Below are 12,666 nucleotides of genomic sequence, written 5' to 3' on the forward strand. Positions count from 1 at the left end.
GATAGATAGATAGATAGATAGATAGATAGATAGATAGATAGATACAGAATGTGTGTTTGTGATAGAGGTTGTGACTGGGGGTATCCCTGGCTGGCCTAGAATTTGATAAACAGGTTGGCCTTGAAGAGATCCACCTACCTCTGCCTCCAGAGTGATGAGATTAAAGGTGTGTGCCGCCTCTCCTGACCCAGAAGTATTTTATTTTCAGCTGTATTGAGGATCACAGTTTGTTCTGGGCCACGCTCCCATCTAGAAACCTTTACTGATATAAGGACAGGGTGATGGTATTCCGAGACCCCATTTTAGTGCTTTGAAACTGAACAAAGTGGGGTGCATGGGAGTCTAGGACGGGAGGGTGAAATGTCTAACTCAAAACTACTGAAAGAGGGGCTCGAATTACCCAGTGAAAGTAGCAGCTCTCTATTTGCAAACGTGAAGCTCTGTATTTGTTCACTCACAGGCTAGAACGCTGGTCCAAATGCCATGCTCATTTCAAGGGCAATTAAAAATGATCCTATGAAGCAAAGGCAGCGAAGACACCATGAGGCGACTCTTAGGCTACTTTCCCATACTTCACACGGGAATAATTCTTAGGGAAGGCAGAGAACTGATGCAGGACCAGGCACAACACATGATGCATTACCAAAATCATTCGACTTCGGCATTTTTCTGTCTGGTTTGCTTTGGTTTCTGTCAAGACAGGATTTCTCTGTGTATCCCTTGTTGTCCTGGAACTAGTTCTGTAGACCAGGCTGACATCAAACTCAGAGATCCACTGCCTCTGTCTCTTGAATGCTGGGATAAAAGGCTTAGGCCACCACACCGGGCATATTTGAGATTTTCAATACTAATGAATATATTACAGAAGTTTTCTCTCTCTCATAACATTGGACTTCCCACTAAGAAACATGCATGTCATCGTTTGTGGATGGGACATGATCACCAGCATATTAGCAGCTCCGCTTTCTTTCTCTGGCTAGCATCAATAAACACAGAATCAGCAGAATATATATATATATATATATATATATATATATATATATATATATATATTGTTTAGTCATGCTCATCAGTAACATTGTTGTAGAATATTTGTATACTGTGTAAAAGTGAACTGCTTTAATTGGTGTAATGAAAGGCTTAAGTTGTTAATCTAAAAAGATGTTTTAAGGTCTATAAAGATAAATTTTTTAGGATGGTAATACAAGTTATGATAAAAAGTGGTTTAGGTATAAAAATCAGAACTCCCTAAGGAAGGATAGATAATACAGTACTTTCTCCAACCTTCCCAAATGCAAATGGACTGGACACAATAATCCCTGTTTCCAACGACAAAATCAAATAAAAAGAATAATCTGACTCAATTTACAGCAGAAGATAAAACTAGCTTTTTATCCATATTTATTCGTAATAGGGATAAGCAAAGATCATTCTCCCTAGGGAAAACCATAAGCAAGCCATGGAGATATTTATAAAAATATTCACTACTATATATGCTTAACAGACCTAATAAAATAGTAACTATGACTTAAACTGTTGTATAGATGTCTTTAAATTCTACTGATATAAAATTATTTCTCCAAACAATAATTAATTTTAAATAAATTACACAGAGTTATTATTTTTATCAAGGAATCTCTGAAAGGACCCAAATTACTGATTTTATAAATGTCTTCATGATATAGTACATACTTAAAAGTTACATTAATGGTAAGCGGGCATTAAAACAAACGAGTTGAATTAAACTGCTTCAAGCAAATTTTAAAAGTAGATATGCAATAGCTTTTTCCAGCCCTGAAAGAGATGATTAAAACTTGCAATGGAGTTAACCGTGGTGGCGCATGCCGGTCATTGCTTGGGAAGCTGAAGAAGGAAGATCAAAAGCTAAACAGTCTGGGCTATACGAGACCCTGTCTCAAAAAAAGACAAAAATAAAAAACCTGTGGCTGGGAGGTCAGAGGCCCTGGAGGAGCCTATACAAAGTAAATAATTTTCTTTCGATGGAACTACATTTATTACTATAGCAATTACTTAAAACTCAAGGGACATAGAAACCTAAGAACGTAATGTTGTAGTTATAAATACTGACCTTTGATATTAAATGTTCCTCTGAGCTTCTTTACTCCACCAAAGAAGCAAGAATAATTTCCCATTTGCTTGCTATTAAAAATGATGAACCTAGTGATAATAAGAATTATTAATACAAGCTTGCTTCTTACAAATATTTAATAAAAATGAAGTCAATCAAACTTTTAAAACAGAAATAATTCTGTAAACGGGAAAATTGAAATGCTAGCATAACATTCAAATGACCTCAAAAAGGACAAATGCCTTTTGTAGAAACGTGTAGTTGAACTGGCGGCTATGGAGACCCTCATGTACATACCTGTACTGACTGTACAAGGTGTTTCCCACTTTGGTTGTATTGAAAACATCAATATTCTCCAGAAGTTCACCATCCTTTTTCCAAGTCACATTCACTGAATTCAAATCCCCAGATGGCGTTAACTGGCATAAGAGCTCCAGGTCAGAAGGCTTTTCCAAAGTAATGTTTTTTTCTACTGGTAAACTGGACTCGTCTGTTCATTACAAAAAAAGACAAGAAAATGTGTTATGAAAAGTTATCTTTGTGGGCGAATTCAATATATGGCTCTGTATAGATGACTGTTTTTTATAAGTAACATGCAGACACATTATAAATTTTCAGTAGCGGTCTACCGACAAACACTTAACGCCCTTCATGTGTCTGAAGACTAGCTCTTCCGCAACGCAGCTCTGCTGCCCTTCCTTACTGTCCTTTATCAGCAAAGCTGAAGCAATGATCCCTTGCGACATTAATAGAAGCACAAAAGCCTAAGGCTGTCATATCTGTCTCCGGAATGATACAGAGGAAAGAGCTTCTGAGAACGGTCCTGCACATGAGGTGACATGCACTGGCAGGGGCAGACCCGAGCATTGATTTCCTTCCGCTCAGGAAGTATACACCCTTGGCAGTTACTGTAAGATTTGAAGACTGAACTGATGTGCTAACTTCCCTCACTCTCCATTTTCATAAGACACGGAGAACTGTTTCAGCTATCCTGGGTCTTTGGAGCTTCCATATAAAATTAAAGGTGTCTTTTTTCAGCTGGGTAGTGGTGGCACACTCCTTTAATCCCAGTGCTCGGGTGGCAGAAGCAAGCAAAATCTCTGATTTCAAGGCTACCCTGGTCTACAGAGCAAGTTCCAGGACAGCCAGGGTTACACAGAGAAACCCTCTCTCAAAAAACCAAAAAACAATGTGTGTGCGCGCGCGCACATACACACACACACACACATACACACACACATTCAGTTTCTGAATATCAGCACAGAAATTTTGAAGGAGATTTCCCTGAATTTGTAAGACTGCTTTTGGTAGGATGGCCATTTGCACAGTATACATCCTACTAACCATGAGCATGGAAAGTCTTTCTGTCCTCTGGCATCTTCAATGCCTTCAAATTTTTATTGTACAAGTTACTTACTTCTTTGGTTAGATTTATTCCACGATACTTAAATTTTTGAGGTTAATATTAATGATATTGCTTCCCCAACGTTTTTCTCAGTGTGTTTATCATATTATGATATATTTATCTTATATAATATTTTTATTATATATAAAAAATACAGATTTTTTTATTGTTGCTATTTGTTTAAATTTTGTATCCTGCTACTTTGCTGAATGTGTTTATCAAGGGTAGTTTTTTGGCAGAGTCTTTATGGTCCTTTATATTTAAGAATCATATCATCTGCAAATAAAGATACTTTGACTTCTTCTTTTCCTTTTTGTATCTCTTCCATTTCTTTTACTTGACATCAAATACCATATTGAACAGGAGACAAGGGAGATTATGTCCTTGACTTATTCCTGATTTTGGTAGAAATGCTTTTTTTCTCTCATTTTCTGTTTAGGATAATATTGGCTCATGACAGGAATGGGTAACTTTATTGGATTTGTTGGCCAGTGAGGTCACACAGACCCTCAAATATAACAGACCCTCAAATATCGCCATTGCTCTTGGTTATGCTCCAGACCTAGACAGTAAAACCCTATTCCTGAGGACATCATATATTTGAGTCACGCAATAAAAAAACCCGGTCTGACCTGGAGCTTCACTGTTACCGGCTCCCTTTTACAGTGCCGAAAGCTGCTTGCTATATGTGCCACTGGAGGAGGGAAGAAATCAATCTAGCCCAGCTGTGGAAGCCGCAAGCTGACATTACAACCTGCCTGGCAAGCTATACCGACTGGCACAACAGCGGCATGAATGTGGTGGGAGTAACCAGTTGCTTAGTGACGGACTTAAGGCCCATTCCTCAAATGAAACCAAACCTGGCAGCATTACCAGGACCAAGCATCTGTGGGGAGACAGATAAAGGCTGTAGGTGAGAATCTACTACTGTGACTCCCAAACTAGTTCCCTGCAGAGTCTCATTATTTTGTGCTGGTCAGAATGATAAGTATCCCCCTATTTGGTCTCCAGCTGGCAGTGCTGTGTGGGCTGGTGTAGCCTTGTGGGAGTAAATGTCACCAAGGCTTTGAGAGAATGTCACTGCTCCCTGGGATTATAAGCTTTATTCTTGGTCCCATTTTATACCTCTGCTTCTTGACCACAAGGAAGTGAACAACTTCATTCCCGTAAGTTCTTCACCTATGACATTCTGCCTGACCATGATCCAGAAACAATGGAACCAGCCTCTCAGACCATGAAGCCAAATAATGCCTTCCTCCTGTTCTTATGTATTTATCACAGAAAACTCTTATATACATATATATGTATATGTATAGATATGCAAATATATACACATGTACTTTTTGAAGAATATAACAATAAAATACAAAACTTATTTTGATCAAAAATATGAGTTTCTGAAATCTTTTAAGTAAACACTCAAAATGACTTGACTGTTGAAAGTCCTCTCCTCCGGGCAAAGGAACAGTCTACAATAGAGAATTCTTACACCACGCCTGAGCCTACATGACCACAAACCTATCATGTGCCCTGTTGTTTCTCCTACAGACGATTTACTTTTACATTCCCATGGCCTTTCACTCCCTGTCCTTCCACAATTAAGATGTTAAACACATAAATGTGGAGAAAAAAATATGTTAAAACAAAATGTCAAGCCCAAGAATTGAAATGCAAATTCAAATTGAAATAGTTTATTTGTGTGAACTAAAGAAATGCTGACTTTATATAAGAAGAGTGAATAGAATCCTAGTTTGTTTTCTGTTGCTGGGATAAAACTTTCTGACCAAAGGCAACTTAGGAGAGAATGGGTTTATCTGGCTTATAGATTACATCCACCATCAGAGGAAGCCAAGGCAGGAGCCAGGCAGGAACTGACTCAAAGAGCACAGAGGGATGCTGCTTACTGGCTTTCTCTCCCCTGGGTTGATCAGCTCGTTTTCCTATAAAACCTGGTACCATATACCCAGAGGTAACAACACCCATGTCAATGATCAATGAAGAAAATGCCCCACAGATACACCCACTGGCCAATCCGAAGGAGGCAACTCCTCAACTGAGGATCCCCTATCTGATGACTCTAGTTTGTAACAAATTGACAAAAATTCAACACAAATAGCATTATCAGAGACTGAGGAGGGTGGAGGCGAGGGGAGGGCAAAGGACAGTTAACAGGCATTGGGGTATGGGTAGATATTCTAATGCTCTATAGCTCAGAATGATAACCAGAAAATACAATTAACTGTGACCTTCAAAACAGCTAGCAGATTTTGATTGCTACCAAAACATGATTTTTGTTTGAGGTGGGAATGGATTTGGCAATTACCCTGACTGGATTACCTGTACCGTGAAAAGGTCTCTTAAGCCATATTCAGACTGAAGAACATCAAGACCATTTGACTCTGGTGTTGAACATCATCTGTCCATTTGCACAGACAGAGTCTTGCAAACCCAAAAGCAAAGTTATCTGGGCCATCTCTATTTCCTTTGAAACCACTCACTGGCCACCACTGTGCTTCTGGATAAAAATCTTAGGTGTTCAGTGAATCCTGACTCATTGCTAGTCTCTACTGACTTGAAGCCGAAGAACAGAATAACATGTGGATCCTAGTGAAGATGCCCTCCTCACTCTGAAAATCGGCTCTAGCTAATGGCTCCACCAAGGCACACAGGAAATACACTGGCTCACGACTTTCTTTTGTTGTGTGACCACACAAGTTTATGTGCCCTCTTCCACTATGGAGTACTTCACTTAGGGTAACTTGAATCTGTGTTCTGGGCCACCCTGGCCTCTCATAACTACCTCAAAAAAATTTCTTTTAAGCAAAATTATTTTAGATTGACAATATATGCACACTGAAATATCTCTCTGTATCTGGTAAGCTGTATGACTATTGTAGCAATTAAAATTTCTAATTAAAAAAAAAGAGTATGCATGATATAAACCCTAACTGCTCCCTTAAGTCACTTTTTCTCCAATGACTATTATAATTATAACTAAACCTATCTCTTTCTATGGCAATCTGTCTTTGGTTGATTATTTCCAGGAACCTGTAAACAAAGATCTTCCTACCCATAAATCTGGCTACATAGAAGAGATTGTTAAAACTCATGACCAGTCCTGCTTATCCAGAGTCTATAGCTAATAAAGTCAAGACCTCAGACCAAGGCAAGTCTTCTTTAGCGGCAGGAAAGCTCCATGGTGTAGCGGGTCAGTGTGTGGCACTTCGATATCTATTTGTCTGTAGGAGAGTCCCAGTGAAAATACCAAACAAAAAATGTCTTGTTTCCATCTATGCGACTGACCAATCAAATGGAAGCAAGAGAAAAATTTCTACTTATGGATTCTCAGCAAATCAATAAGCAGATAATCACACACCTACTGAACTCCTGTCAAGGCAATTCTGTAACAGCCACCACGGTCCCATAGCCGGGGTGAAGAGCACTGCCAACTCCTCAACACCTGGAAGGAAGCTGGAGAGGGAGGGGAAAGGCTCAGAAATAGATTGTCTGATTTCCAGTTACTGGATGTAAAGACAGAAAAGGCTTATTAAACTGTATCCCCGTATCCCAGAGGAACGGCCAACAAAATCTAGATTGTAGGAAAATCCTACAGGATGAAGAGTCAGGTTCTTTGCTGCAGGAGAGTTAAAGATGGAAGAAGCAATATGTTTCAGAAACCTGGGGGTGACAAACACCTCTAAAAATGAATAAAATGTCTTTATTTAAAAAGCAAAATATTGTGTGAGTTCTAGAAAGTCAGTGCTACACAGAGAAACTCTGGGCCTCGAACACCCAGCTCTCAAAAGCTAAATACTTTACTTGGAAAATAAAACAATATAGAAAAAAAGGAAGCTTTTACACAAATATCAGAGCAATGATAGTCCACAGTGGCACAGAGGGTGCTGTATGTAGGAGAGACTCTTTGTGGAAACTCATTTCCCAAGTGTTCTAGTTCATTCTTAGGGAGCTCAGAACCAAGTAGAAGACAAGTGGACAGAACATACATGAGGTACCCCATGATAACTATACTTAAAACTTTAGACAATGTGCTTTCCTAAGTAGTGCAAGGCATGAAACTTACAAATGGGGAAGGGTAGCCAGAGAGAAGCCAGAGTGTAGCCAGAGGGAAGGGTTTTGGGAGAAGACTGGAGAAGTAACTACTATTTAACTGCAAAATTCCTGAACTGACTTCCTCCCCTCCCAGGCACTGAAAAACCTTAAGAACAGTCAAATTATATATAGGGGGAAGACCGAGTAAGGACAATTGAAGGAATTTTCACATTCCTGCATATCTGCTGAGAGCCACCTACATACCAGAATTATATAGGGGCTGGTAATGAGAATAGATTTCAAAGTCAACTATATTCAGTCTTAAAATTATGTTTTCTATATGTTTTTCTCACATTTAGCTATGGGTACTCCTAAAATTGAGCTCTCTCGGCAAAAATTTAGTCAATTTCTTCAAACATTAGATCTTAGCCAGGCGATGGTGGCGCACGCCTTTAATCCCAGCCCTCGGGAGGCAGAGGCAGGCGGATCTCTGTGAGTTCGAGACCAGCCTGGTCTACAAGAGCTAGTTCCAGGACAGGAACCAAAACCACAGAGAAACCCTGTCTCGAAAAAAAAAAAAATTAGCTCTTCTGGGATTTTTTTCCCCTATATTCTCCTTTTAATACCATGTATTCTGTCATCTTAACCCATGATATCACTTAAATTGGTCTTTCTTTCATTAAAAATAGTCTAGTGTCAGTAAGACAGCTTGGTAAGAAAAGGGGCTTGCCACCAAGATGACAGTCTATTCAGCTTCAGCACCAACATGGTAGAAGGGATGAAGACTCCCACAAATTGTCCTCTGACCTACACAACATAGTATGTACATATAATACACACACACATATGCAGGATGAATGAATTTTTAAAAAATTTAATAGCTAAATTATTTAATGATTTTCGCCCAAAGTTCACATTTTTTATTTTTTATGTATGAATGTTTCACCTACATGTATGCATGTGTACTGTGCATGTGTGTGGTACCCTCTGAGGCCAGAAGAGGGTGATGGGTCCCCTGGAACAGGGCTATAAACTGTCATAAGCCGCTAGAGTGCTAGGAACTGAACCCATCAGAGCCCTCCTCAAGACCAGCACGTGCTCTTAACCACTGAGCCATCTCTCAGTTCCCCAAAGCTGACATTATCTGTTGTCTACAAAACATCAGATATTGCCAAGGTCTTCCATTCTTTGTGCCTATTTCACTCTCAATAAACTTTAACATACGCCAGGCACACCAAGTTCTTTCAATGCTCCTTAGTATTCACGCCCTGGGGGATTTTGCTTTCTGGTCCCTTCCCTTCTCAATTTGGCACTCTTGTGTTGAATTCAATGATTAATCTCTAATACCCTCAACACATTTTATTTGAAAAACAAAGTTCCCCTCAAAACCTCATTCTTGATCATTGACCCAGGGCTCTACATGCTCTCAGAGCATCTAAACCCTGATATCCAAAGGAACTTCAAAGCCCAGGCTGGCCTAGGGTGGCACAATAGCTCCCCCTTTCCTTGGATACTAATTGACTTCCAATGCAGTAGCATTCTATTATACTATACTGACTCTGAAATGTCAACGAAACGTGTGTCTCATTCCCTCCAACCGTCTTCCCCACAGGCCTTTGTTATCTTTCGCTAGGGCCAGGAGAATGATTCCACACTTCTGAAAATTCTCTTCAGCCAGATGTAGTGGCAGAGGCACAGGCCTTTAATGCTGCCCTCGGGAGGGGAAGGTAGTCGGCACTCTGTAAGTTCGGGTCCAGCCTTGTTTACATAGTCAATTCCAGGACAGCTAAAGCTACACAGTGAGGTCCTGTCTCAAAAAAACAATAGCAGCAAAATAAATAAATAAATAAGGCAAGAAAGAAAAGGAAAAGGGAGGGAAAAGGAAAAGAATTATTCCTCTTCTCTTTTTTTAGAAAACTATAATTATACCAAGGCTGTGCACTAACAGAAAAACTCAGGTTGTTCAGCTGCCCTGGTGCAATGCTAAATCCAGATCAACAACTTGATCAAATCTCTGGGAGATAAACCTCGAGGACAGTCTGTGGGGAGCCTCTGAGACAATTCACTAAAGGAAGAGCCACCCTGGATGTGCACAATACCATTCTATGGGCCAGGGAGCAAGCCTGAATAGAAAGAAGAAAGCTGAGCCTGGCATCCAATCCTACTTTCTAACTACAGTAACAATGCGAAAAGCAGCCTCCTCCAAGCCTTCTCCACCATGTGGGTCTGCACCCTCAAACCATGAGCAAAAATAAATAAATGCTTCTTCAAGTTGCTTTTGCCAGGGATTTTGTTATAACAAACAAACAAAAAATTTCACTATCCAATTGATTAGACACCTTTCATTTGCGAATTAAAGAATATTTGTAATGGATACTAATTGTTTTGGGTTGTTCAGGGTGGTATGTGTATGTGTGTGTTGCTGGAGAGCCATGTTTCATGTTTGTTTGGGGTTGTTGAGGGTGCTGTGTGGTGTGTGTGTGTGTGTGTGTGTGTGTTTGTTTTGCTGGAGAGCCATGTTTGTTTGGGGTTGTTGAGGGTGCTGTTTGGTATGTGTGTGCATGTGTGTGTTTGTGTGTGTGTGTTTTGCTGGAGAGCTATTTTGTTTGGGGTTGTTCAGGGTGCTTTGTGTGTCTGTGTGTGTCTGTGCGTGTGTGTGTGTGTGTTTGTTTTGCTGGAGAGCCATGTTTGTCTGGGGTTTTTGAGGGAGCTCTGTGTGTCTGTGTTGATGGAGAGTCAATCCAGATCCTTGTGTATCCTAGGCTGCTAGGCAAAGGTTATAGCATCAACTATATCCTGAGCATCCCACCCCCCAGTTTCCTTGCCTCATGTCCTTATTTTGATATCAAAATGGGCTGATACACATGAAGTCTACAAAAGGCATTATGGCTGCAGGGGAGCCGTGCTCAGTGAGCACTTTCCCTCTCACTGTCTTGGTTCAGAACGTAACAAACCCAGGCATGGTACGAAAAGTTGCATGCTGACTGCGTCACTTAGTCGTCATGACACCATCAATGAGGTAAGCAACCACTCCCATTTCACACATGAGGCAAAGAGGAAACTCCCTCACCCAGAGTGACACATCAAGATACAGGCAGCGCCGACCTTCAAAGGTAAGTGTGGCTAAGTCCAGATTCTCCCCTAACCAAGAGTCCATACAAACTCTCAAAGATACAGAATTCTTATGAAATGACCATCAACTTCTTCACCATCAAACGGTTCAAACCCAAGATTTCAAATGTAATGACAGACGTCAAACGGAACTTAAATTAACAGCAGCATACCCAAGTGAGCAAAATGATAGCTGACTGCCGAGACAAACACATGAAAAGCACTTGCATTCTCAATGAAATGTTCTTCCACGGTGTTAAGTATAGCATAGCCTCTCCGTAGCATGGCCTTTCCCAGGCCGCCCTCCGCAGCTGGTACTTCACTGTTTCCTAGGACATTTCTGCAGTTTGCTTTTCTTCCTGCCAAGGAATCAGAGCAGTAGCTCTACACAGGAAATTCTATCCCTCCCCTGAAAATCTTTTGGGGTTAACCAAGAAACTGAATGTGAGCTTCAGAAAAACAACACTTCAACTTCCCTAGCATTGCACAAGAGTAACACCTCTCCACTGTCTTGAAGTCTTGCAAAAACACACATGACGTCCGCAGCTCTAGGAGTGAAGAAATATGTTTAGTTTCTGAAATATCTGAAAATTTCTGTGATTTCCACAACTTTGGAGGCTGGGGCAGAAGGAACATAATCTTAAGGCTAGCCTAGGCTACATTCCAAGAATTTATCTCCAGCAAGAATTATAAATTCAGTTCTTCATAGTAATGCAACATAATAATTTATAGCTGCATAGATATTCTCTTGTAGTCATACATTCTTGGGAGAAACTTCTAGCAACTTGCCATCTTAAGAGGAAGGATGGATACATCTATTCTGACCCTTTAGAACCCAGTATTGACAGTATTTTCAAGAATATTACCGAAAATTTCTACATAAAATAGTACTTTCGAATATGACTTAAAAGTCCAATAAATTGAAGCATCCCCTCTTGGAAGGAGCAAGGCCTCTTATAAGACTTCAGAAGCCAAGTACAGAATGGTGGTGCACACCTTTAATCCCAGCACTCCAGAGGCAGAGGCAGGCAGATCTCTGAGAGTTCAAGGCCAGTCTGGTCTATGGAGCAAATTCTAAGCTAGCCAAGGTTACACAAAGAAACAATGTCTCAAAGAAACAAAAACAAAAAAGGAAAAAAAAAAAACAGGACTTCAATCACCAAAACTTAGAAAGTTCTAGAAACTCAGAACTTTTCGACACATCAGGAATGTGGTAAACAGCTAGGTATGAGTTTGGCAAGCTTTTCCAAGTTGGGCAGAGAGCTCCAGGGGTTCTGCCTTCTGCAGAGGAGGAGACTGGGGGGAGGGGGCAAGCAAGCTTCATCACCTCTCTCTTTCCAGGAAGAAAGAGAGCAGATGGGAGGGGACAAGGCAAGCTTTCTGGGAGAGGAAGCATGACAGGTGGAAGGTCTGTAACCCAATAGGCTTCTGTCCAGGGCTCAGAGCAGGACCTGTCCCTGGGCCTTGTGCCCCTGGGCCATCCCAGTATTTTTCCTGGAACTGGAAGTCATCTTTCTACACTTTCCCCTCTCTTTTACAAAACAAAAATTCCCAGGCCACTATCTTGTCTCCAATTTCTTATCTACTTCAACCTTCTCTGCCTTGATGGCAAAATTTCAAGTTTGCACACTAGCTGAGATTGCTTTGTTTCTTTTTTTCCTCTCTTCTCTTTTTTTCTAAAGATTACTTTAGTTAACTATTTATTTATTTATTTACTTACTTACTTACTTTTCTTAGGTTGCTTTCTACTGCTGTGGTAGCCACATGACAAAATGCAACCAGGGGAGGGAAGAGTTTATTTGGCTTTCACAACCTTATTACACTCTATCAGGAAAGTAAGTGAGGGCAGGTTCTCAAGGCAGGAACAAAAGCAGAGACCGAGGAGTGCTGCTCACAGGCTTGCTCCACACAACTGGCTCAGCTCGCCCCGCCTGCCATTTTACAGCACGCAGAAACAAGGCTTTTATCACTGTCAATTAAAGAGAGTAAAATATAAAAGTCCTCCAAAGCC

At 40.6% G+C, this 12,666-nt stretch overlaps 1 protein-coding gene across 1 annotated transcript in view; it reads right to left on the reverse strand.

The window, feature by feature from the left end:
* The window catches only part of Emb (embigin), a 49,461-nt gene that overhangs the window by 19,900 nt on the left and 16,895 nt on the right, over nucleotides 1-12,666 (reverse strand). Inside the window, exons 3-4 of the mRNA XM_057789868.1 lie at nucleotides 2,387-2,579; nucleotides 2,090-2,178 (exon numbers count right to left, since the gene is read on the reverse strand). Coding sequence (XP_057645851.1) covers nucleotides 2,090-2,178; nucleotides 2,387-2,579 — 282 coding nt within the window. The remainder of the gene's footprint in view (nucleotides 1-2,089; nucleotides 2,179-2,386; nucleotides 2,580-12,666) is intronic.

Source organism: Chionomys nivalis, chromosome 15, assembly GCF_950005125.1.
Source record: "Chionomys nivalis chromosome 15, mChiNiv1.1, whole genome shotgun sequence".
NCBI classification, from domain to species: Eukaryota; Metazoa; Chordata; class Mammalia; order Rodentia; family Cricetidae; genus Chionomys; species Chionomys nivalis.